At 50.6% G+C, this 24,906-nt stretch overlaps 2 protein-coding genes across 5 annotated transcripts in view; one reads left to right on the top strand and one right to left on the bottom strand.

Moving 5' to 3' along the window:
* Window positions 1-982: 982 nt before the first annotated feature.
* KCTD21 (potassium channel tetramerization domain containing 21) lies at window positions 983-17,275 on the bottom strand. 4 transcript variants are annotated; one of them, XM_036113261.2, is made up of 2 exons: window positions 17,198-17,275; window positions 983-4,053 (listed from the first exon to the last, which is right to left on the bottom strand). In XM_036113261.2, the coding sequence occupies exon 2, from the start codon at window positions 4,021-4,023 to the stop codon at window positions 3,241-3,243; it is 783 nt and encodes a 260-aa protein (XP_035969154.1). In that variant the 5' UTR covers window positions 4,024-4,053; window positions 17,198-17,275; the 3' UTR covers window positions 983-3,240. The 4 variants fall into 4 exon arrangements, with proteins under 4 accessions (XP_035969154.1, XP_035969159.1, XP_077914724.1 ...); XM_036113266.2 differs by having other exon boundaries at window positions 17,155-17,237; XM_078058598.1 differs by lacking the exon at window positions 17,198-17,275 and adding an exon at window positions 4,815-5,972.
* Window positions 17,276-17,451: 176 nt separating this feature from the next.
* The window catches only part of USP35 (ubiquitin specific peptidase 35), a 51,014-nt gene continuing 43,559 nt past the window's right edge, over window positions 17,452-24,906 (top strand). Inside the window, exons 1-2 of the mRNA XM_036113174.2 lie at window positions 17,452-17,793; window positions 23,919-24,600. Of these exons, the coding sequence (XP_035969067.1) occupies window positions 23,928-24,600 (673 nt within the window). The 5' untranslated portion in view covers window positions 17,452-17,793; window positions 23,919-23,927. The remainder of the gene's footprint in view (window positions 17,794-23,918; window positions 24,601-24,906) is intronic.

Consider the following 24,906-nt stretch of genomic DNA (forward strand, 5'->3'; position numbering starts at 1 on the left):
TGGCCTCAAGAAGTGGTAACACCAAGGGGCCTTACGGTTCCCTCTTGCACCCTTTCTGACCGTCCCTCTGCATGCTTGGCACCACGCCTGGGGCAGGAACAGAGAGCTGACAAGCTCCCGTGTGCCTGGAATTGCCCTTCAGTTGGGGCACAGCTCTTGGCTGTGCACAAGGCTAAACTGAGTCTACTTGAGATGGATGATCACCATGAGGTCTTGTTCGGGGCAGGGAAGGGCTCACAAGATGCACATCCCTGCCTCCCAGGGCACGCTCACTCCAGCTCCCTAGTCCTCTGGGACGGTCCACCTGTACCACTCCGTGTTCTGCCTCTGGTTTGCCAGGCAGATGGCTGCACTCACCGGAGAGGCATGCACGGTGTGCTCGATGCACCACCTGTCACTCCACCAGTGCTGGGAGCTCAGTGTGAGGGCTCCCCCTTCCTGCCTGCCTCCCAGGTCTCTGCTCGTGCTGTTTCCGGTGCCCATGGTACCCTGCTTAGCTCGGTCACAACCCAACCTACGCTTCAAGGCCCAACTTGGCCGTCCATCAAGCCCTTTGTGAGAATTGAGCTTGCTTTCCCCAAGTTCCCACGCGCATTTTGTGATCCTCTAAGCCTTTTCCAGATTGAACTTATTTGTGGCCGTTTGCATCCTCAGGGCTCACACACCAAGTGCTCCAGACAGGCCTGCTGAGTTGTACTCTTGAGATGCTCCCTGCACGGCGGTGCATCACGATTACGTCCTGAAGGAGCAAGCTTTTACGGAGTTCCTAGGCCTAGCTAGGAATTTTCATAGCCACCAGCTCATGTAAGTCTCGTAACACTGGAAGGTGGGGTTGTTACCCCAGGAGGAAACAAATCAGAGTGGCTCAGTGACTGGTCCCAGGTCACACAGCAAGCGATGGAGCCAGAATTCAGATTCAGGTCAGCTTGTTTCCAAGGCCAGGGTTTTTTTCCCCCTTATAAGCAGACACAAAAGAGCAACACCATTTATCATGTAGAATGTATTCACATACATTATTTCGTTTGATCCTCACAACAGCCCTGTGAGGTAGGTAGGGTTATGTATTACTGTTATGCCCATTTCACAGACGAAGAAATGGAGGTGGCTCAGTGAGGTGAGTGACTTGCACAAAGTCACACAGCACATTAGTGGCTTCACAGATCCTTTACTTTCTCTAACGTCAAGCTGCGTGAATTAAGAAGCACCGAAAAGATGGAGAGAGGAACTTTTTATGGAGGAAGAAAGGGCAAGCGGTGATTTACAAGATTTCTTCCTTAAACTGTTTTGTTGTGGTCACAGCTTCTGCTGTCTGTTCTGACCCAGGTTCTCCTGAGTGACCTTCTCAAGTACCATTGGCCTGGTGGCCTGGGACAGTTGTCAGAGACTCCTGGGTCCCACTCTAGGGGGAAAAGGCCTTTATTCCCTAGCAGAGGTGGCCTTGCCCATGGCCCAGCATACCGGCTCCCTACTCCCAGGGTGTAACTACGGGAAGCCCCTTCCTCAGCCCATCTCCTGTGGGGGACTGTGTCACTAGGCTTCCCTGGTTTTGTCTGAGGACCCCTGCCCAATGGGGAAGATTGTGGGACTTCTAAGGCCACACTCCAGGGATGAATCATAATGGGCAGTTTTGAGGCCTGCACTATTCATCACCTCCTAGGGAGTGGTGGCTTGGTGTGTCTTGCCCTAGACTTTCCCCCAACAAGGTCCACGGGCTGGTTATGACCAGAAACAGTACCACAGGGGAAGGTCACTTCTTACAGAGCAGTGTTGAAGGGGCTGGACACTTCCTCCAAGAGCAGGGCTATGGTTCAGCCCACTCCTGGGCGCCTTGCTACACGCTGCCCTGCGAGCCCCTGGTCTCCTTCCTCTGGCAACACTTTTTTGGGGTGGTAAATCTGCATCCTCCAACAGGAGGTGGTCAAAAGCTATGCGGAGCCACGGCTGGTGAGAAGGCGGGTGGAATGGGGGTGACAAACAAAACTATCACAAAATGGGGCTGACTTACAAGGGATGGCCGGGGGCTGACCTTGGTTCTGAAGACAAATCCCAGGGGGAATCCTAATGCCAAGTAAAATATTGTTAGGATAAGTGTCTGGCTTCTTAATAAGGGTGACTATTTTGAAAGAGAAAATACACATTTGGGTGAGAAGGAGGGTCTAGAACCAAGACTAGAAAATGGGAGTCAAAGGACAGATTTTGGTTTCTATGTAAGGAAGGGCTTTTTAACAGCCAGCACTGGCCAACCATGGCAGGGACTGCCCCGGGCATGACGAACTTCCTGTTGCTGGAAGTATGCAAGCAGGGATATGTGATCACTGGAAGGTGCTAGGGAGAGGCACTCAGCCCCAAATGGGCTGGGTTGTGCTGCAGGCCGGGGAGGACGAAGCGACCATTGGATTATTTTCCAACCCTGAGAGTCCATAATATTATTTGTTTAAAATGACCTGTTTCGATGATACTTCAAATTCTTGTGGGAAAGGAATACAAAAGTCACATAGCAGTCCACATTATGAAATGCCTTTCATTGCACTGGCTCCAGATACTTCAAAATCTTCACAGGGACAGCAGCTCATTTCTGAAATGAGAAATCCCCAAATGTCTACATTTGGCCCAGTCAAGAGGGATATCGCCACCTTCTGAACGCTGCCTGGACACTCACCCGTCTAGGCCATGCCGCAGCTCAAACCTCTCCCCGCCACAGTGGGGGCCAAAAACGCAGCTCCTATTGCACTTCCAAGCCGGCCAAACATGGCTGCCCCTGGGCGAACAAGTCCAAGGTTCCGGGCGCATCCTCGGGACAGAGGAGCAGGCGAGGTGGGACTCTTCTGGTGACTTTACGTCCTGGGGAACTGAAGGGGGCCTCCTTTCTCAGAGGGCTCAGGGAGGCACTGCCTAGTGGTACAGAGAGAGCTGGTGCCTGTGAAGAACCCACCATTCCTCTGTAGCCAGCAAGCCCTCCTGTGGCCTTTCGGACACACTGGCAGACACTTCGCTTGTCATGACAAACAGTGACAAACAGCCCCTCTCTAGCTCAAAGTGGCAAGGAAAAAGGTGGCTCCGCTGAGAGGACACATGGATTCCTATAGGGAGACTGCATTGTGGGGGGAATCAAGTCCTGCTACGTGATTAATACAGATTAGTGTAGTGACCTGCCTCCCACCACTGGCGAGGGACTCTCCAAGATCTTGGCTGACGTGGAGCTTCTTGGGAGCACCCCCCTCCAGTGCTGCTGGGGTCCTTTTACCTGTACCGTATTAATCGAATAATCTTATTGTTCATAAAATCCACGGCGTGTGGGTGAGAAGAATCGATGCAGAAGCCATCACTCAGAGCGATTTTCAGCACCTCTTCCACAAAGACCTGGAAGCTGTTGATCTGCTTGTTGGCTGGCACCACCCAGAGCCTCTTGAGGTTCTGCTTGGTGTACTCCTCCTCTGGCAGGCCCTCCACATTGGCCACCCAGTCCAGAGTCAGGTGGTTGGGGTCCTGCAGGTGGCTGGTGATGGAGGAGAGATTGCCATTGGAGCAGTAGAAGAGCTTGGAGCCCAGGAGCTTGAGGAAGAGGCAAGAGGTACTGAAGATGTTGGCGTTGAAGACCTCCATGCTGGAGGAGGAGAGGCTGTAGATCTGAGGTGCCTCCCGCACGGTGAAGTGGACTGTCTGCACACGCTGGTTCAGGGTGATGTTGAGCATGGCATTCTTCTCGGCCTTGGAGAGCTCCACCTCCTTTTCCTGTAGTGCCTCAATCAGGGGCTGCACCTGGTAGAAGTCAGCCTCCCTTCGGAGCAGGCCCATCTCCTGGAAGTCCTCCGGCAAGTCCAAGTGGGAGGTCCGCAGGAAGTTGAGGATGTAGCGGAACACTTTGCCATCACGGTCGATGAAGCAGTTACCCTGGCTGTCCCTCTTGGTGGGCATCTTCCCACTGAACATGGCGCCCAGCATGGAGTCGGGGAAGCTGGTCAAGGTTGCCAGTGAGGTCGTGTAGAGCTTCCCCCCGACGTTCAGTGTGATGGGGTCTGACATGGCAGGAGGCTAGGCTGCTGGAAAGTAGTCCTGGGCAGGGAGAAAAGTGAGAAATTACCCAACCCTATCTGGGGGTCTTAGTCTGTTGGGGCTGGTATAAAAGAATACCGTAGACCAGTTGGCTTAAGCATTTATCTCTCACAGTTCTGGAGGCTGGAAAGCCCAAGATTAAGGTGTAGGCAGATTTGGTGTCTGGGAAGGGCCATCTTGTTGCCGCGTCCTCATGTAAGAGAAGGGGCAAGAGAGCTCTATGGAGTCTCTTTTATAAAGGCACTAATCATGTTCATGAGGGCTCAACCCTCATAGCCTAATCACCTCCCAAAGGTCCTACCTCCTCATACCATCACACTGGAGATGAGAATTTCAACATAGGAGCTTGGGGGGACACAAGCATTCAGTCCCTAACATCTATGTATGCATAGTTCTCAACTCCTTATTGTAGATCAAGCCTGCAGTCCTAGAGGTTGGAACGAATTAATACTTGATGAACAAATGGATGGTTGATAATTACCACACTAAAGCATATTAGGTTAACTAGGGAGTTAAAAAAGAAAAAGAAAAAACAAAGCATGGGTCCTACCCTCCAGAGATTGTTGTAATTGGTCTTTAATATCCCAGCATCGGTATTTGTCTAAAAGCACCCTTGGTGATTCTAAATGTTCAGTTAAGACCAGAGAACCACTGTTCTAAGGAATGAAAGCAAATGTGCTTGGACTGGATGCTCTGTTCCCTGCTTGTACACACACTTGTTTACATAACGGTCACACATCTTTTGACACAGATAATACCACCATCCATCCCTATCGTGCAGATGAGGAACACTGCCAGGATTCACTCCCCACGCTGAGACGTGAAGGGCCATGCCAGGACTTTATATGAGAGAGAAAAATATGTAAATGCTTACTAGCCAGACACTGGTACATTCTAAGTACCTAGCAGATGCTCTGAGATTTATGTCTTCAAGCCCAGCACTCCTACTGCTGTACCAATGAGGTCTTCTTCTTATTTTTCTATCCCAATGCATTTATAATGACTAGTCATGATTAGTGCCATTTCCATCTATCTCCCAGGCTTACAATAGGCCACTCAGCCCTCTGGACTCTGACACCCTTTCTTGGACTCTCATCCTCCTGTAACCTTGCTATGAAGATGCTCTTGGCTCCTGGTGGCCTGCCCTTTCCCATCACGATGGCACCTTAGTTTTCTCTGAAACCTTTATGTTTCAGTGCAAACGTGGGGCTCTGCACTGAGCACCCTTTACCAGATCTTTAACAAAGCTTCCAGCATCTAAGGCTGGTGAGTCTCCTTCAACCTGAAGTCTTGGAGTCTAACTTTTCTTTAAGGTTCTAGAAAGTAGGGGATGTCCCCTCTTAGCTTCCCACATGATCCCACCTGTGGAACAGATTAAGCAATCCTTCCCTGATGCTGGGCCCGAGGGGCACAGAGAAGAAATGGCCCCTGGCTGCCCTCGAGAAGAGCCCAGCTGGCGAGGACACCCAGACAAGAGGTAGTGAGGGTGCAGTGACAAGGGGGATGGAATGGGAGTAGGTCAGGAATGAATCCTGGCATGCTTACTGTCCAGATGGGAAAACAGAGGTCTGAGGCAGGACTTCCCCCAAAGTGAGCAGGCCAGAGCACTTCTCACCCTCACTATGACTGCCTTCTGAGGCTGGCTGCACCAAGACCCCTTTACTCCAGAGGACGGAGATTCTTGCCAGAAGATGGAGGCCATGCTGGTGGATAGAGCTGCCCCACCCAACTGTCTGGGGGGTTGCTTCATGATTCCGTCCCCATCTCATGGGGCATCTTGATATTGCAGAAAGGCATTAACCACTTGGAGTGTCTGAAGAGAAACAAGCCATGATGAAGTTGCAAAATCTGCAGCAGGAGCCTGGAGCAGATGGGCTGCGAGACAGTGGGGAAGTCTAACAGAAGGGGTGGGGTGAGGGGCTGGGGGAGGGATGCCTGCTGTGCGGAGACCTGCCGCTGGGGGGAGGGGCTTTGGCTCGGAGCCGGAGCCGAGTCTTGTCAGTTCTCTCTCCAGAGGGCCCAGGCAGGATATGGACCCAGGAGCCAGGGCCACCCCCTTCCTCATTCCAGAATCTCCCTTTCTTTCTAGAAGGTAATTTGCATATTTTAATTTTCAGTCTCTCTTTCTCCTTGATTTAAAGCCCAGGCTCTGTGAAGTGGCTCAGTTCCATGGAAAGAGCAGACTCAGGCATCAGAGAGGCTGGGCTGTCTTTCCTGATGGTTCTGTGGGCCACAGACCCCGTATCTCCTCTGTACATTAGTGCTGAAGAGCGCAGAGCACTGGGGGTGGGGAGACAGGAGTCACAGGGCATATCTGGGGGCTCTTGGGTGGGTACCCAAACTCCTCTTTCTCTGCTTGCAAAAGCAGCAGAGCGCCTGCCATCCTGCCTCTGCCCCCCAGCCGTGCAGCTCCCTGTCGTCATCTGGGGAGAGGGCTGTGCCGGCCAATGCTTAGATGCCAGGTTCCTGACCACCCCTGCCCCCAGTCTAGGGTGCTCTCTGTGGTATTCTCCCCATGCCCACAAGTCACAGAGCTCCTTCAAGCGCCTATTTTCTAGGGGCAGCACCACTGCGTCCACCATCACACATGCACAGGCCCCGGGGTAGAAGGCACCATTACACGTGGAGAGAGTAACTGGCCACCTCTGGGGCGCTCAGCTTCGTGAGTCTGCTTCGTGGTCAGGTGGGGATGAACCATCCTCACTGAGCTACAGCCCCCTGGGTGCACTCAGCGGTCTCCTGGACATGTCCACCTGGATGTCCCACGGGTACCAGAAGGCCTAACGCAGAATTCCTCTTCCCCCAGACCCGCAGTGAACTCTTCCCGGCCACCCAACTACCTGAGCCCAAGACCTGGGAGGCAGCTCTGACTCCTCATCCCTAAAAATTTTCTTACTCTGTCTCCTCAAACCCATCCCTAAAGCTACTCCCAGAGCTCTGACCATACCGCCACTTCCTTCCATCCTCATTTGGCGCCCTGCCTTCTTTCTGTCCACCTTCCCTTTTGGTTTTTGTGAAGCACTACTGACTGCCCACACCACCTTCCCCTTCCAAGCTCACCTCCAGCCCCTCCCCCACTCTATGCTCAGGCACTCCAGACACCCCTGCGCACATCCTCACACTGTCACCTGCCCCGCCTTTGCTCTCCCTACACCACCTTCTCTGCTGTCAACTTTTAAGGCTCCACCTAGGAGTCACTGCCTCTGTAAGGCTGTCCCCAGATCTCAACTAGTTTAACAGCTCTCCTCTTGGGGCTTGCTGGCCCTTTGCACAGTCCCCCTGGCAGTGCCCACCAATCCATCATGTTATGATCATGGCCCTCCTCCCTGGCTTTATCAAGATGCAGATCACTGGACATCCACATGCAAAAAAAGAACCTCAACCCGTATCTTGGACCATGTAGGAAAAATTAACTCCAAACAGATCATAGGCCTAAATGTAAAATCTTTAGAAAACTTTAAAACTTCCAGGAGAAAACCTTTGTGACTTTGGGTTAGGCAAAGATTTCTTGGCTGGGACCCAAAAGGCACAAACCATTAAAAAAAAAAAAATGACAAACAAGACTTCATTCAAAGGAAAAATTTCATTTCAAAAAACACTGTTAAGAAAATGAAAATAAGACAAACTGGGAGAAAATATTTGCAGAACACAGATCTAATAAAGAATATATAAAGAACTCTCAAACCAGAATATATAAAGAATATATAAAGAACTCTCAAAACTCAGAAGAATATATAAAGAACTCTCCTGGACATGTCCACCTGGATGTCCCACGGGTACCAGAAGGCCTAACGCAGAATTCCTCTTCCCCCAGACCCGCAGTGAACTAGAATATATAAAGAACTCTCAAAACTCAGAAGAAAACACACAACCCAATGAAAAAAATGGGTAGACGATCTGAACAAACACTTCACCAAAGAAGACATATAGACAAATAATCACATGAAAAATGCTCAAAAGCAGTAGTCATGAGGGACACGAAAATTAAAACCACAAATAGATACCATTATATACCTATTAAAATGGCTACAATAAAAAATCTGACAACACCAAATGCTGCTGACTTCACAGAGCAATGGACACACACACGCGTTGCTGGTGAAAAGGCGACGTGGTACAACCACTGTGGAAGCCAGTTTGGCATTTGGTTTCCACATGACCCAGCAATCCCACTCCTACTTATGTGCCCAGAGAAATGAAGATGTACGTCCATGCAAAACCTGTCCCTGGGTAATTCTAGTAGCTTTATTCATAATTGCCCAAACCTGGAAATGGAAATGGTAAACAAACCGTGGTACAACCATATGATGGAATGTCTCAGCAATACAAAGGGACTCGCTCCTGATATATACCGCAACTGAGGAGTCTCAGAAGTTTCATGAAGTAAAAGAAGCCAGCCTCAAAAGGTTACATGGTAGGTGATCCTATTTACCTAACATTCTGAAAAAGGCAAGACTGTAGAGACAGAAATCAGAGCTGTGATTGCTCGGGCCTGGATTGGGGAAGAGACTGGTTACAAAGAGGCAAGAGGGAAGTGATGGAAACAGTCTAGGTCTTGATGTGGGCGTAGTCAAGTGACTGTTAAAGGTTCTAAAAATTCATGTGACTGTAGACCTCAAAAGGGTGAATTTTACTATATGTAAATGAATTCATAAACTGGAAAAAGAATCAAGAGCGTATTTATGTCATGAAATCTATACAGTGGGTTGTGACCAGCTACATATATTGTTGGGAAACTTTTGTTTCAGTTTGTTGGTGTATGAACTGGATCGTGATATAAAGTAAAGTATATTTTCATACTGGGGGTTGTGATAAAAAATATTTTTGAAAACCACTGCCTAGGTTGTGATCTCCTTGAGAGCAATGACACATCTCATGTCCCTGCAGGGGCACTGCCTAGCACACAGTGGGTGCTGGTGACATGGGGATGGGGGGGGCGGGCAGCAGGGAGGGGCTGGGACAGGGCAGGAATGAACATTTACTGAGTGTTTTACTACATCCAAGGCCTTTACACTCACCAGCTTCTTACAGCAACCCTAAAAGTAAGCATCATTTTCCATTTGGCAAGTAGGAAAGTGGAACTCAGAGAGACTGGTGACTTGCTCAGGACACACAGCCAGCTAGCGGAGAGCCCATCCTTGGCCCACTCAGGCTGCAAAGAGTTGTAATAGTGACAAAAGGCTGTAATAGCTTCAAACAAGTTTGAGAATCTCCAAAGCAGCCTTAGAAACACTGCCCTGCGGCTTGCTTGGCAAGACAGCTACCACTTACTGAGTGCACACCTCCTGCTCTCACTACGTGAGGAGCTTCATGTAACACTTGGTAGTATTTTATTTACTTGTAATAAAAATATATAGAAAAGTACAGATGATGATACCATTGTGCTAAATGCTGGACATGCATTCTCTCATTCGATGTCTTCACAAGCACCCTATGAGATAAGAGACTATTATTACCTCCATTTGACAGACGAGGAAACCGAGGTTCAGAAAGTTTAAAAGTCAGTGGAGAGGGGCGCCTGGGTGGCTCAGTTGGTTAAGCAACTGCCTTCGGCTCAGGTCGTGATCCTGGAGTCCCGGGATCGAGTCCCGCATCGGGCTCCCTGCTCGGCAGGGAGTCTGCTTCTCCCTCTGACCCTCCTCCCTCTCATGCTCTCTGTCTCTCATTCTCTCTCTCTCTCAAATAAATAAATAATCTTTTCAAAAAAAAAAAAAAGTCAGTGGAGGACCTGGGATCCAAATCCAGTTCTGTGTGGGTCCAACACCTCTGATCATTCCTCCTTCCCGTCACCGGGTCTCAACGTGAGTAAGAGACGCCCACTCCCTTGTTCTCAGTCCAGACCAGTCAGTAGGTGGTCTCGGATGGCTAGTCCGCTGCCAGCCTGCACCCTGCCCACTCCCATCGAAGGACGTGGGGACAGGACCCAAGGATGACCTAGAGCGCCTCCATGGCTGACACAGGGCAAGTCCACTGAGAGGCCCAAGCCCTTCTATTTCAACAGCGGCGGACGATGTCTAATGATCAAACATGAGAACACAAAAGCCAGGTTTTTCAAAGCCAGATTAGAAAAGATGGATGAGAGGGGCACCTGGGTGGCTCAGTGGGTTAAGCGTCTGCCTTCAGCTCAGGTCATGGTCTCAGGGTCCTGGGATCGAGCCCCACATCGGGCTCCCTGCTCAGCAGGGCATCTGCTTCTCCTTCTCCCTCTGCCCCTACCCCCTGCTTGTGCTCTCTCTCGCTCTCTCAAATAAATAAATAAAATCTTAAACAAAAAAAGATGGATGAGAATGCAAACTGAACCAGGAAATAGATAAAAGAAATCACACCACTGCTTCTGAATGAGTAATTTTTTCTGAAGCAGGAGACTTTCCAAGTCTGCCTCTCGACTTGAAAAGAACCAAGAAGATCAGCCCTGTTTCCCTCTTGGAGAAAACGAATGGTGTCAAACCAGTAAATTATGCCCTGCTGATTGTCAGACCATCTGACTGGGTTGGGAAGGCCAGGAGGCCTGGGGACTTGGAGTTGCTGCTGGAATTCTGTCCTCCCTGAAATGGGTCTGTGGCCCAAATGAGAGGGGTTCCTGAGGCCCAGCCTGGTCCCATGTAAAGGGCAATTCCAGTCTGGGGCCTGAAAATCACCCAGGTGCAACCTCTACCTTTCTGTGCCATAGAAAATGTAATTGTTTGAAAGCAGATGTCCTGTAAGGAAAGACAGCCAACACATTAGAGTCCTACTTTAAAACTCTGTCCCGGGGGCGCCTAGGTGGCTCAGATGGTTGAAGCGTCTGCCTTCGGTTCAGGTCACGATCTCCAAGTCCTGGGATAGAGCCCCACATCGGGCTTCCAGCTCAGTGGGGAGTCTGCTTCTCCCTCTCCCTCTCCCCCTCCTTGTATTCTCTAATTAATAAATAAATCTTAAAAAAAACAACAACAAAACACAACTCTGTTCTGGCACCCACCTGTCCTTGCAGTGCTCATGAAGGACACAACTAATGCTTGCTAAGTACCTGCTCTGTATCATACCTACACTAGTGTGTTACACATACTAGCTCATTTAAGTCCCATAATGCTCCTTCAAGGGAAGTATTATCTCCAACTTTACAGATGAGAACTTCAGGTTCTAAGAGGGAGGGAACTTGCCCCAGACAGTGGCAAAGCCAGGATCCTAGGCAAAGTCTGTGCTATGAACAAAGGCCATTGGAGAGATCTGGCACTTGTGCCCCCCCACCTCTTACCAGGTGCTCTTACACCTGCCATCTCAATTTGATTCTGACCTACATAAAGACCAGGGCATAGAGAATCAACATTTCCTGAGAAACGAGCACATGCCCAGAGCTATGTGAGGCATTTTCCTATAGACTGTTTCATTAAAATACCACACTGATGCTGTGAGGTAGGTATGAGTATCATCCCAATTGTTAGGGTTATAAAACTGAAGCACAGAGTAGTGAAGATAGCTGCTTAAGATCACACAGCTGGAGGCAGCAGAGCTAGAATTCCAAATGAGGTCTCTCTCCAAAGCCTGTGCCCCCTCCAGTAATACAAGCCATAGTATTTTATTAAGGAGCATAAATAGGATTTGAATAGACACCTGTAATACTTCGGAGATGAACTATCTTAAAGTTGTTCTAAAAGTAACTACAGTTGTTATGTTATACTTATCCAAACCCCAATAGTATTTTTTCCAAAGGATTAAAAAAAAAAAAGATTAACAACTACTCTGGAAAACAGTATGGAGTTTCCTAAAAAAGTTGAAAATAGAGCTACCCTACGACCCAGCAATTGCACTACTGGTATTTACCCCAAAGATACAAATGTAGGGATCTGAAGGGGTACGTGCACCCCGATGTTTATAGCAGCAATGTCCACAATAGCCAAACTATGGAAATAGCCCAGATATCCATTGACAGATGAATGGATAAAGAAGATGTGGGGTGTGTATACACACACACACACACACACACACACGCACACAATGGAATACTACTCAGTCATCAAAAAAATGAAATCTTGGGGTGCCTGGGTGGCTCAGTTGGTTAAGCATCTGCCTTCGGCTCAGGTCATGATCCCAGGGTCCTGGGATCGAGCCCCACGTCGGGCTCTCTGCTCAGTGGGGAGCCAGCTTCTCCCTCTCCCTCTGTCTGCTGCTCTGCCTACTTGGGCATGCTTACTCTCTCTATCAAATAAATAAATAAAATCTTTAAAAGAAAATTGAAATCTTGCCATTTGCAACTATGTGGATGGAACTAGAGGGTATTATGCTAAGCGAAATAAGTTAATCAGAGAAAGACAATTATCGTATGATTTCACTGATATGTGGAATTTAAGAAACAAAACAGAGGATCATAGGGGAAGAGAGGAAAAAATAAAACAAGATGAAATCAGAGAGGGAGACAAACCATAAGAGACTCTTAAACTGAGGGTTGCTGGAGGGGAGGGGATGGGGAATGGGGTAACTGAGTGATGGGCATTAAGGAGGGCATGTGATGTGATGAACCCTGGGTGTTATATACACCTGATGAATCACAGACTTCCACCTCTGAAACCAATAATACATTATATGTTAATTATTTGAATTTAAGTGAAAAGAAAAAAAGATTAAAATCTTACTTTGATAAATTTGATGACTGATAACCTGAAAGAATATTTGAAAAAGAGTAATTACCTTAAACATTAGTTAAGATAACTAGTAACTACTAGTAATGCATTAAATAGGACTATAAAGCAATGACATTTCAAACTGTGGTATTAAAACAATAAAAAAGAGAAGGAACTTTGTAATACATGTGTTGAAAAGACTGATTAGCAATTAAAAATATATATATATTGATCCTTACAACAATAACTCTGGGACCCTGGCAGGACATATCACATTATTTTTATTTCACCAACGCAGAGAAAATAAATCCCTGGCCCAGGGCTTCATATACATTCTTGATTTCTGAGTCATGACCGAGAGGAGGTTCTGGGCTTGGACATTCCTCAGAGAACCAGTCCTTTGGAGGCAGCCTGGGTTCTTCTCTAATCTGGGTCTTGAGCAAGAGGCTGAACCCAGCCACAGAGGTTTGAGCCAATAGTCTGTATACCCATGGAGTCCTGGAAGAGGCATGGGCTTTCTGTGCAATTTCCTACATTACTGCCCACGGAGCTTCCACAATGACACTACTTGCCATGCAATCTATTCCTTCTACACAGTGAGGGCCAGATGCAACAACAGTAAATCTACTGATAATTATTTCTCTACCTGCCCATTCATCCATTCATCATTTCTTAGCTCTCCTCACTCAAAGAGCCTAGGAATGATAGTCCAGTAGCAATGAGCACACCTGGCCCCAGATCTTAGTTTCTAAATGTTAAATCCTACAAAAAGAAACCAGGGTTTCCTGGGGGAAATCGATGATTCCAGGACTTTGACAGAAAAAGTGCAAGGTGAGCCCGGAACAGCTCTTGCCAGATAGCAAAGAAGCAATCAAAGATTAATGAGATCCCGTCAGAAGAACACAGGAGATCTTAAAAGTTCTCATCAAAAGAAAAAAAACTATTTTTGTAACTACATGTTGTGGTGGATGGTAACTAAACTCATCATGGTAATCATTTCGCAATATATACATATATCAAATCATTATGTGTGATTTATATCTCAATTCAAACAAACACAACACAACACAGGAGCTGGCCTGAAGGGACTCTCCTTGGCCAAATTTGGAATAATTTGAGTACCAAAAAAGATTAATGATGATAATGGGCTATATTACACACTGAATTAAAAAAAAAACCATGAGTCTGTGTCACTCCAAAAAGAAAAAAAGACAGGGAGAGTGAGAAAGACACATACACAGAGGAAAAAATTATTCTATAACAAAGAATACCAGTCAATAAACAAAGAATGGCATAATTAGAAAATCACCATTTTGCAACCCTCAATGTTGCAATTCGGGCAAGGATCATCAATGGATGTAGTGAAAGGTATAGTGAACACACAATTTCGACCTTCTCAAAGAATCACTCCAAAGACTAATTACAGTGGGAAAAAGTACAGAGATGGGGAGATCAGGCGGTCATGACCTTAACCAACAATCAAATTTAGCATTCATGGACAGTAGGACCCTGACATCATACACTTCCTGATGTGATGCAATAAGTATACAGCACTGTGAGAAAGAAAAAAAAATCCTGAATCTGATCATTGATAAAATACTCAAACCCAAATTTACACAGGTTGAGGAGGCTCTTTCTAGATTAAATGAGATGCTTAAAGAGATATAACTAAATACGACGCATGAATCTTGACTACATCTGGTAAAAAAAACTCCATAAGATATTTTTTGGCAGTTGGAGAAATTTGAATATCCACTGGTTATTAGATAATATTGACTTCTTTCAAATTTTCTTAGGTATGAGAATGGTATTACGGTCATGTCAGAGAATTCTGTAATGAGGATATATGCTGAAGAATCTAGGGGACAGGTGTCAAGACATCTGTAAATTTTAAACGGTTCAGCAAAAAGGTGTGTGTGTTTGTGTGTATAAAAGCAAAGTCAGCAAAGGGTGAATTGGTGTAGCTAGGTGAAAAGCCACCCTTTAAACTTTTCTGTAGCCTTGAAAGTTCTAAAAATATTTTTATTTTGAAAGGGGGAAGAAAAGAATGCTTCCCTCATAGGACGACAGATGTAAAATTCCAGTCAGAGTGCCCGGCCCCAATAAATAGCCAGGTTCAACAAACAGGTTTGTTATTACTACTCCCAAGAAGCATTATAATCTGGTCATTCTCCTCTCCACGTACTGCTGTGCTGTGGAGGATGAGGTAGCAAACCAGGGCGAAGCTGAAAGAGCCCACAGTTGGTGGTGGAGATAGAAGTTAAACCTGCGTGGTCTCTCTCCACAGAACCACCACTCACAGAAAGCACAGCACGAGGCCTGCCTGTCTCTGTGCTGGGACCCAGGCTGGGACAAGATGGCTGTTCAGGCCTTGCTTCCCTCGCCTCCTCCCGAAACCCAGAGTCTCTGCTACTACAGCAGGAAAGAACTTCCTGTTACAGCTCACCGAGAATGGTCACAAAGAGGGGCCCATTCTGGGCCTCATAAATGTTGTGGAGGGGCTTTGGCATCCCCTGGGCCTGTACTAGCTGTGTGGGCCTGGGCCAACTCCCCCATTGCTGGTGACTGTATCTATAGCAGTAATGATAATGGCTGACATTTAGGAGCAGCTATTCCTACGCTGGGCACTTTATGTCTGTTGATTCCATAAATGAAGTAGATACTATTCCTCTCCCTACTTTAGAGACCAACCATACCAGGCCCTCTCCTATCTCTGAAATTTGGTACCTGCCATCCCTTCTGCCTGCACTTTGAAGGAAAATCCCATTCATCTGCCAGGCCCTTCAGCTGGAATTCCTTCCTTCCTTCCTTCTCTACATCTCCAGAGCATTTTATTTTCCATCCTTTACCAAAGTCTGCTTTGCCTGAGTAGATGGGTGCCTGACCATCCTGTTGGGGCTGGGATCTCCCCTCTCTGTATCCCCTGAAGCAGGCAGAAGAGGAGAAGGGGAAGAAATTTCTTCCCTGCTTAGTCAGATCCATTTTCCTCACCCCAGACTGACATCTACCAATGGGGGGGGGGGGGCAGTTATGACCATTTCCTGAATTTTAAAACATTTTTATTTTAAAACACTTTAAGTTTCATTTTGGAATCTAAGGCAAGGCCCAGGTGACCACGTGGAAGTGAATGTAGGAATTCCCACCGTGCAGGAGATAGATTGAATATGGCTGGGTAAATTTCAAGGGTGACGATACTCAGAGTGAGTAATGTGTCTCCCAGTAAAACCAAATGAGACTCCTTCCCGCCCCCACAATCCACCAGGATAAAAACTGGCTCACAGCTTGGGGACTGTATGGGAGCACTGCCCCTCACCTTCCCTTCCTGGCCTCCCCACACCCAACAGCTTCAGTCCTGTATTGCCCAGTTCATATCTCTACGAAGCCCACAGGCAGCTCCATTACCCCATAACCCACACTGTAGTGGGAAAAGGTGTCGTCTGCACTCAGGTGACACGGACCCTGCAGTGAGCTGCCCAGCTGGAGGAGGGAAGCCACCTCACCTGGCAACCTGACTTGCCCATTGGCCACAGCAGAGTATTCTCTTACCTGGTGCACACTCCCAACCACCACCACCATCCCCCATCCCCTTCCAGAATTTTCCTTCATCCTCTCAGCTTACTCTCAGATTTCATCTTGTGGTTTTCCTCAAGCACAAGCACTCTATTTCAACCACTCTCTTCCTTAAGGCCTTCCTGCTTCTCACAACCATGATAATTTATACAATTCAAACGTATCTCTTCATTACATCCTCACAATATCAATAGGAGGGTTGCCTTACAGGTTGGCACTCAGAAGGGTTGAAGCTGGTCCTGTCACACAACCTGCATAGGGCAAGACATCTAAACTTTTGTTTCTTCCTGCCCTCCACTCCTGATTACTCCTGTAAACAGATACAGCGATGCCTTTACAGTGTATGAGAGTTGAATGAGATCATGTGTGTGACGCACTGAGTTCAAGGGATGGGCTCTTTATTTCTATCACAAGGGAGGGAAGGTGTTCTGTGCATTCACGGGTGTTTGCCCACTCGGGCAACCCGGTACCCAAAGCATATCAGCGCGTGGCCAACCCTGGGCTTTCCAAGGCTGTGCAGGATCCTTTTCATCTTTGTGTCTCTGCCCCACCTTCTCCAGTGCTTTTTGGCCCATTCCAACCAGTCTAACCGAGGCTTGCCTTATCGGCTTTCTCAGCACTCACTCCCCAGCCTTGGCCTCCGGTTTCTCCGACCTCACCCGAGTTCTCCTCCTCACCTAGAGACTCCGCCCCTCCTTGCCCCACCCACCAGACTCCTCCCACAGTCTCGACCCTCTTTATCCGGGCTTTTCCAACCTTCCCCATCCATCCAGACTCCTTCCACCAGCTCCGCCCCCTCTCCCCAATTATCGCCCCCTCCCCCGCAGCCTCTGGCGTTGCCATCCCCATTGCACGGATGAGAATGGCGAGGCTCGGATAGGTAAGATGACCTCTCATAGTAGGACAGGTGCCAGGTGGGCCCGCGTCCCCTCACCGGCTGTCTCTGAGCCCCGCGTCCCCGGCCGCGCCGCACCCACCTCCTGCCCTCGCTCTGCAGCCTCCCCTCCACGGGCGGCCAGCGCAGCTTTGCAAGGGGGGGAGGAGGGCCGGAGCCCAGCCCAGGGGCGGGGCGGCGCGGGAGCCGCGCGCAGCTCTCCGGGACTTGTAGTTCTCTATGGGTTCTTTGCGGCACGGCACGCCGAGCGCAAACTCCATCTCCCAGGAGGCATTGCAGTGAGCCCTCCAGCTCCCCGCTCGCCCCGGCTGGAGCTCAGACCGGCTGGTCTTAAAGGGGACGCAGCCTGAGTGGCGGTTCGCGGGGTGGCCCCCGCTCCGGCTCCTCCCCGTTTCCCGCACCTCGCCCCTCCCCACGCACCGTCCCGCAGCCCCGCAGCCCAGCGGCAGCGAGGCTGACTCGGGATCCCTGGGTTCAAGCTTGTGCAGAGCTGGGTGGGGAGTTTGGACTTTGCAGTGAAAGCAGCATCCCTGCCGGCTGGGACCTGGCGGAGGGCGTCCCCACTCCAGGGGGAGCAGAGGACTCGCCCTGACCTAGCCTGGCCTAGCCTAGTCCTGCCAGGCCTGAGCGCCCCGCCCAGAAGCCGGCTCTGAGGCCGGGGCCACCGGGGTCCCAGAGGTAAGGGGGCCGGGGGCGTGTATGCAGGTTATGGGGAGGGAGTGTCTGCACCCTGGCGGTTCGAGAGCCCTGGGCAGGCGCGAAGGGCTCTGAGAGTTTGGGGCTGGGAGAAGGGAGGTCTAGGTGCATCTTGGGCCTCGCTGTGTGACCTTGGGCGAGTAGATGCCCCTCTCTGGGCTTCCACCTCCGTCATCAGTTGTGTTTGGAGGTGATCCCTCCCTCTCCCCCAGTACAATGAAGCTCACCGGCCTTTGGTGGGGTCCGCAGCTCCAGCCTGGGCTGGGCGACAGTGCACCGGTATAACTGAAAGGAGGGGTGGGGCTAAGATAGGGCACAAACTGGGGGGCCAAGAGGTTGCAACCGCTTGGAATGGGCTTTTACTCTTCTCAGCATCCTCGCCCGGGCGTACTCCCCCTACAAGACTTGAGACTCCTTGTGTTAGCCTGGTGCCCACCCTTCCAGAAAGCCTGGTGTGGGGGTGGGGACGTGGCTATCTTAAGTACGTGAAGGGTGGCCCCAGCAGGGATGGGTGATTGTGGTGGGTTCCTGAGAAGGGAATATATGCTCTCGCTCCTCCCATTCCCCTCCAGTTCAAGAGCGGTTGCTTTTTACCAGTAAAACCTTTTCTTTCTTTCTTCTTAGGAGACAGTTTGGTGGCCCAGACAAGGGCCTCCCAGTAGGAGGGCAAGGGGATCCTTCCCAGGGCTGCCTTGGGTAGAAGAAATTCAGTTATAAAAATTCAGATGCTGCTGTCCAGAGACTTGGGTGGGGGGTTGCTGGGAGGGACACCTAGTGCTCCCCAGGCGGCTCTGGCACCCAGGGGAGTCAGAGGAGGTCGACTGGATGTGAGGGTCAGAGAGCAGAATAAATGGGCTCCTCAGCTCTTAGGTGCTAAGTTGGGGCTTGGAGGGTCCACTGTGCTCTAGGGTAGGGAGAGGTTGAGTGAGACCTTCCTGAAGCCCCCTCCCTGTCCTGTGAGATTCTGTGAGCTTTTGACCTGAAGGCTAAACAGGAACAGTTTTTGTTTTTCTTTTCTTCAGTGTTGGTTGTTTGAGTCATTTCTAAATGGCTAAATCCTCACTCAGTCCTGTCCAATGACCTCAGTAGGGACTTTCTTGGCTAATGTATGAGTCTCAGGGTTATGGATATGCAGGACCAGACCTGGCAGATGAGAGGGCAGTGACTGGGCCAGTCCCTGGAAGGTGCTTTTCTGGTGACAGCTTTAGTTTTATCTCATCTTGCTGTCACATATCTTCCATTGGCCACTTAGCACTCCTTCGCTTCTGTGCCTGGTCCTGTGCTAGGCATAGATAGGGGATTGGACCTCCTTCAAAAGGAGATCCCAGCCTGGTGAGGGAGATAGACATAGAATCCAGTGACACTGCTGAGGGATGAGAAAAGCAAAGAGGGCCTTGGAAAGCTCAGAGACTTGGACTGCAGGGGGGTTAGGAAAGGCTTCCCAGAGGAGGGGGCATGTGACCTGGGCCTTGGAGGATGAGTCAGAATTTGCCAGAAGAGGGAAAAGCCTTTCCCAGCAGAGAGGACATCACCAAAAGGTGGGCAGCAGGAAAAGCCCACTGCCCATATTCCTTCAGATTTGTCGCCAAACAGTGTTGGTCAAGTTCATGTCTACCCCTGCCCCCCATCAGCCAAGTGTCACAGAAAGGGCTTGAATGTCAAGCTCAGGAGTTCAGATCTTATGCTGAAGGGGCTGGGGAGCCTTGAGAGTTCTGAGCAGGGCATGGCAAGATGGACCTTATCATCTAATGAGATTAATCAGACGATGTTTGCAGAGTGGGTCACAGAGACCTGGGAGGGATGTGAGGAAGCCTGAATTGGGCCCAGGGTGTGGGGGCAGGGCATTGGACACACACACACACACACACACACACACACACACACACACACGGTGCTTTGGGGGTGGTGGAGATGAGTCAGGCTTCACTAAGCAGGAACAGATACCTGTCAATACACAGTGGAAATGTGGAGGGTCATCCAAAAGGGACAGATAAAGGGATCTGGGCCTTCCAGGGGAGGGATCGTGATGTTCCTATATGTTACTGTGTGCCCTGGAGCAGACTGGGTGTTGCTGGGACTCTCAGGCTGTCATGCCAGCAATGAGAGGTATAAACCAAGGGCTCGGGGGAAGAGCAGCAGGATTGGCTGGGAAAGGCTAAGGGGTGGTCAGGTGGTCATCTCACATTTGGGGGCTCAGAGGCTCAGAACCGTGAAAGAGCACCTGCCTCAAGGCTTTGGGCACTATGGGGCATAGTGCCTGGGCTAGATTCGAAGGCTGGACTCTATTCTGCAGAACACATACCTCTACTGGAGGATGGATTGAGGGAGGGAATGAGGAGATGGGGTTAGAAGGCTACTGCACTAGTCCAGGCAAGAAGTAAAGAGGAGCTGATCCTGGGTGCTGCTGGAGCTCAGGGCGAGATAGTGGAAACACTAAGTTGGCAGTGAGGGATGAAATTCCTGGTAGAATCCGCGAGATCAGGAGTGTGTGTCTGCTTGTCTCCTTGCTTGACAGTGTCTGTTTCCCCACTTGGTGCCAGATGGCCCAAGAAGAGACTCATGACTGCCCCAGCTATCATCTTTTTTATATCTTGTCCCCTTCCCTGTCAGGGCTGAAATGGTCCCCATTTTCCAGGTGAAACAGCTGAGGAGCCTGGCAGGGACTCACCCAAGGTCACCTGGTGATTCAGAAGCAGAGAACCTGGGTCTCCTGCTTTTCATGTGGGCTTTTCTTTTCCTTTTTTTTCTTTTTTAAGATTTTATTTGTTTGACAGAGAGAGACACAGCGAGAGAGGGAACACAAGCAGGGGGAGTGGGAGAGGGAGAAGCAGGCTTCCCGCGGAGCAGGGAGCCCGATGCGGGGCTCGATCCCAGGACCCTGGGATCATGACCTGAGCCGAAGGCAGATGCTTAACGACTGAGCCACCCAGGCGCCCCTTCATGTGGGCTTTTCTAAGGAAGGATACGGCTGCTGTGTGCTGTGAGCCTGGTGCGGGGCAGCTGTCTCTTGGGTCAGAGCCAGTGTCGACAGGCCGTCTCCTTGTCCAGAGCCTAGAGGAATAATCCAACCTTCCCCTGAGGAATGCTGGTGGTCTGCTGCTTCCTCCCCCAGGGAGACCAAGTGCACATTCTTATCCCACCCTGTCAAGGCTGCATCCCTCTTCTATGTTGATCCTCCACGTTCCCATGTGTGCCGTAGGGAAATCAGGCCTTGTCCTGCCTCCCTTCTGTGGCCTGTGATGAGGTCAGGTGAGCTCCAAGCCTCTAAAACCCTTTTGCATGAACACACCCAAGATATTGAGTGGGTTTGGTTGGTGAATACGGTGACAGCTGACCTCAGACTGCCTGTGTGGGAGTGGGGGCAGGTAGGCAGGGCTTGCCTGGAGTGGCCGGGCCATGGACTGCATGGCTGGCCTCGGAGATCACAGCCCTCACAGAAGGGCACCACTGCTGGGCCTCCAGCCGCCAGGTGCAAAGGTATCAGGTAGAATGATATGAAATTGCCAACATCTGCTCCTTTGCTTTCATGTGGTTCAACCGGATATCACTTATCCCCATTTTACAGAACAGAAAAGAGGCTCATGATGTGATTTGCTCTAGGTCACATAATGAGTTGCAAGACTAGAATAAAATTTGCCCAAGGTCACACTAGAACTTAGGACTCGCCATTCCTGGTCTGTTTTTCTTTCCATTTCCAGAACCTTCCCTAGTTTTAGAACCCCATTTCTGCCTGCCCCCAGGCCCTCTTCTTCCACACATGATGTCAATATCCCATCGATTAGGGTTTCTTCTTGGCTGCCTGAATAACAGAATTTCTTGGCATCCTGGGTTGAAAGCATATTAAGTCCACTAGCCTGGAGGGCAGGGGTAGGGATTTGCAAGGATGGTCTACAAGGGAGGTTGGTCACAAACACTGCCTAGGAAAGAGAAGACCAGAAATGAAGGGAGACCAGTTTTTTAAAGGCCTTTGAGATTATGCCTTGCGTTGGCACTCTTTACCAACACGTCTGTCTCCACCACCAGACTGGAAGTTCCTAAGGGCAAGGGCTTTGCTTCTAAAGCGAAGGGGACTGATTCATTGAGCACTTCCCTGCAGGGTGGAAACAGACTCAGAGCATAAGTAACAGGGATGGTAAGCAGACTTCATTTCCAGATGAATCTCATTCAGAGTAAAAAGAGTTTAACACACTATTCCAGGAGGCTTGGAGTGGGCCCTGGGCATATGAATTTGTGCTAAGTTACCAGGTGGTTCTGAGGCAGCCAAGCCAGTGTTTGGGAACCACTGATCTGTACTCTGGCTTCACCCCCAGTAATCTCAGATGCCAGCCATTGAGAAGTAAGTCCTAGTCCCTGCCCTAAGGAACTCACGGCCTGGTGAGGGAGACAGACAAACAAATGGGCCCATTGCTTTTAACACATGCAATAATGGAAGCTTGGTCTCAGCCAAGAGCTAGGACAGAGAACGGAGCGTCTCCGTAGGGCCTAGCACAGAGTCTGGGTCCCACAATATCTGTGGTTTTGAATAAAAGTTTCTGGCCTCTCATTTAGTAAATGTATGGCTTGTCTTCATACCAACTCCAGGTCTCAAAATAATTTTTACCGAGCCAGTAAGTTTAAACACCTACTGTATGCTGAACCTTATATCAGGTCCTGCCTAGAGTGGGATTATACAAAGAAGAAATGGCCCTGTCTTCTTGGAGCTGAAAGTTGGATATTAAGACAACAAGCTTTACCTTTGTGAACCAGCATGAAAATCAGGAGTAAAAGTGGGGCAGCTTGGGAGAAAGGCTTCTAGGAAACTGCCCTAAGGGAGAGGAAAGGCAAAGGGAAGGCTACTATGCTCAGAGGAATAAGGAAGCAGTAACTCACACCATATTTTGCATTTGCTTCTTCAACAAATGCCTACTATGTGCCAGGCACTGGCCTAGGTGAATGAACAAAACTGACATGGTTCCAGCCCTCAGGAACCTATATATTATAGTGAAGGAGGCTGACTCCAACCAAGGAATCATGATAAGTACCGTAAAGGAGGACAAGGGCTCTGAAATTGTTAACAGGCATGTTTGATCCAAACAGAGGTTAGGCAAGGCTTCCTTGAGGAAGTGAATTTGCGCTGAAGTCTGCAGGGTGAGTCAAGCAAGGAGGGGAGGGAAGAACATATCAAAGGGCCCAGTGGCAGGGAGAACACAGTGAGTCGAGAGTGAGGGGCTGGTGTGGACTCAGGCTGGGGAGGGGCAGGCAGGGCCTTGAGCGTACAAGGCTGTGGAGCTAGGCCTGGAGGCAGGGCAGGCCGCAGACATGATAAACTCTGCTTCATTGGAGGGAATTATGGGATCCCAGCTGTGATGGAGAAATAAGCCACAGGGGGCTGTAGGAATGGAGGGTGAGGGATGTTCTATTTGAAGACAGCGTGTTGGAGGTAAGCTTTGAAGGAAAACAGGAGTTTGGCTGTGTGTGTGGTGGTGGTGGTGGTGGTGGTGGTGGTGGTGGTGGTGGTGGTGGAGGAGGTCTGGGGAGATAGGATGTTTCAGGCAAAAAGCACAGCATACACAAAGAAGTGGAGCCTTAGAAAGGTGTAGATCACTTGGGAAACAGCAAGAAGTTGATTTGGGGCAAAATAAAGTGTGCAGGGATCTCCCCGTTGATCCTTCCTTGGGACCCTAAGCCTGCCTGCCCCCCCTCCTTGGAGGTGTGATTTTGTGTATGTCCCCTCTCATCTTCCCCGACAGGACAGGACTTGGCCAAGATTCTGGACAACAGCTTCTATAACCAGCTTCTACCAGCCCCACGAGTGGATGAGGTCACCAGGGAGGCCTGGGGAGAGAAGGGCAAAAGAGTGGGGGAAGGGGTGGAAGGTTGAGATATTGCTTTTGTGAGATTAAAGACGCTCATCAGCAATAACCACAACTCCCTGGGGGCTCATTACAGGCCAGGCATTGCACTTTACTTCATTCCGATACCTCCCCGTGAGGTATCCTCGCCCCATTTCACAGGTGACGAAACGGAGGCCCAGAAAGGTGGTTGCTCGCCCCAGGTCTTATGCAGGGGCCCCCTTGGGGCACTGGATCGGTTGGCCCAAGTGTGACCGTGCTCCCTGTCTCCTGCAGCGTGGCGCCATGGACAAGATCCTGGAGGCGGTGGTGACGTCCTCGTACCCCGCGAGCGTGAAGCAGGGGCTGGTGCGGCGCGTGCTGGAGGCAGCGCGGCAGCCGCTGGAGCGGGAGCAGTGCCTGGCGCTGCTGGCGCTGGGCGCGCGCCTCTACGTGAGCGGAGCTGACGAGCTGCCCCGCCGCGTGGGCTGCCAGCTGCTGCACGTGGCCGGCCGCCACCACCCCGACGTCTTCGCGGAGTTTTTCAACGCGCGCCGCGTGCTTCGCCTGCTGCAGGGGGGCGCCGGCCCGCCGGGCGTCCGCGCGCTCGCCTGCGTGCAGCTCGGCCTGCAGCTGTTGCCCGAGGGGCCGGCAGCCGACGAGGTGTTCGCGCTGCTGCGGAGGGAGGTGCTGCGCACCGTGTGCGAGCGCCCGGGGCCCGCCGTCTGCGCTCAGGTGGCGCGGCTGCTGGCGCGACACCCGCGCTGCGTCCCCGACGGCCCGCACCGCCTGCTCTTCTGCCAGCAGCTGGTGCGCTGCCTCGGCCGCTTCCGCTGCCCGGCCGAGGGCGAGGAGGGCGCCGTGGAGTTCCTGGAGCAGGCCCAGCAGGTGAGCGGGCTCCTGGCGCAGTTGTGGCGCGCCCAGCCCGCCGCCATCTTGCCGTGCCTGAAGGAGCTGTTCGCTGTCATCTCCTGCACAGGTGCGTGTGCGCTGGGGCCCGGGCTGGGGCGGGAGCGCGTGCGCGCGGGGGGCCGGTGTGCGCCGGGCCCGTGACTGCACGTGCAGGGTCTTGTGCTTGGCGTGCCCGTGTCGAGGTATGGCAGGTGTGTGTGTGAGGGGCTAATGCACAGGTGCGGGAATGCGATGTTCCTTAATTAACGGGGCCCTCCTGAGCTCGTGCAGTGAGAACTATCCTGTGGTGGGTGCGGGGCACATATGGAGGAGCGGACCCAGGTCAAGCTGGCCAGAAGGGGGACTGGGGTCGAGTGAGACAACAGAAGGGGGT

This window comes from Halichoerus grypus, chromosome 11, assembly GCF_964656455.1.
Source record: "Halichoerus grypus chromosome 11, mHalGry1.hap1.1, whole genome shotgun sequence".
In the NCBI taxonomy this organism is placed as follows: Eukaryota; Metazoa; Chordata; class Mammalia; order Carnivora; family Phocidae; genus Halichoerus; species Halichoerus grypus.

Bases quoted from the DNA above. Each gene is read 5' to 3' on its own strand.
- KCTD21 (XM_036113261.2), bottom strand. From the start codon at position 4,023: ATGTCAGACCCCATCACACTGAACGTCGGGGGGAAGCTCTACACGACC.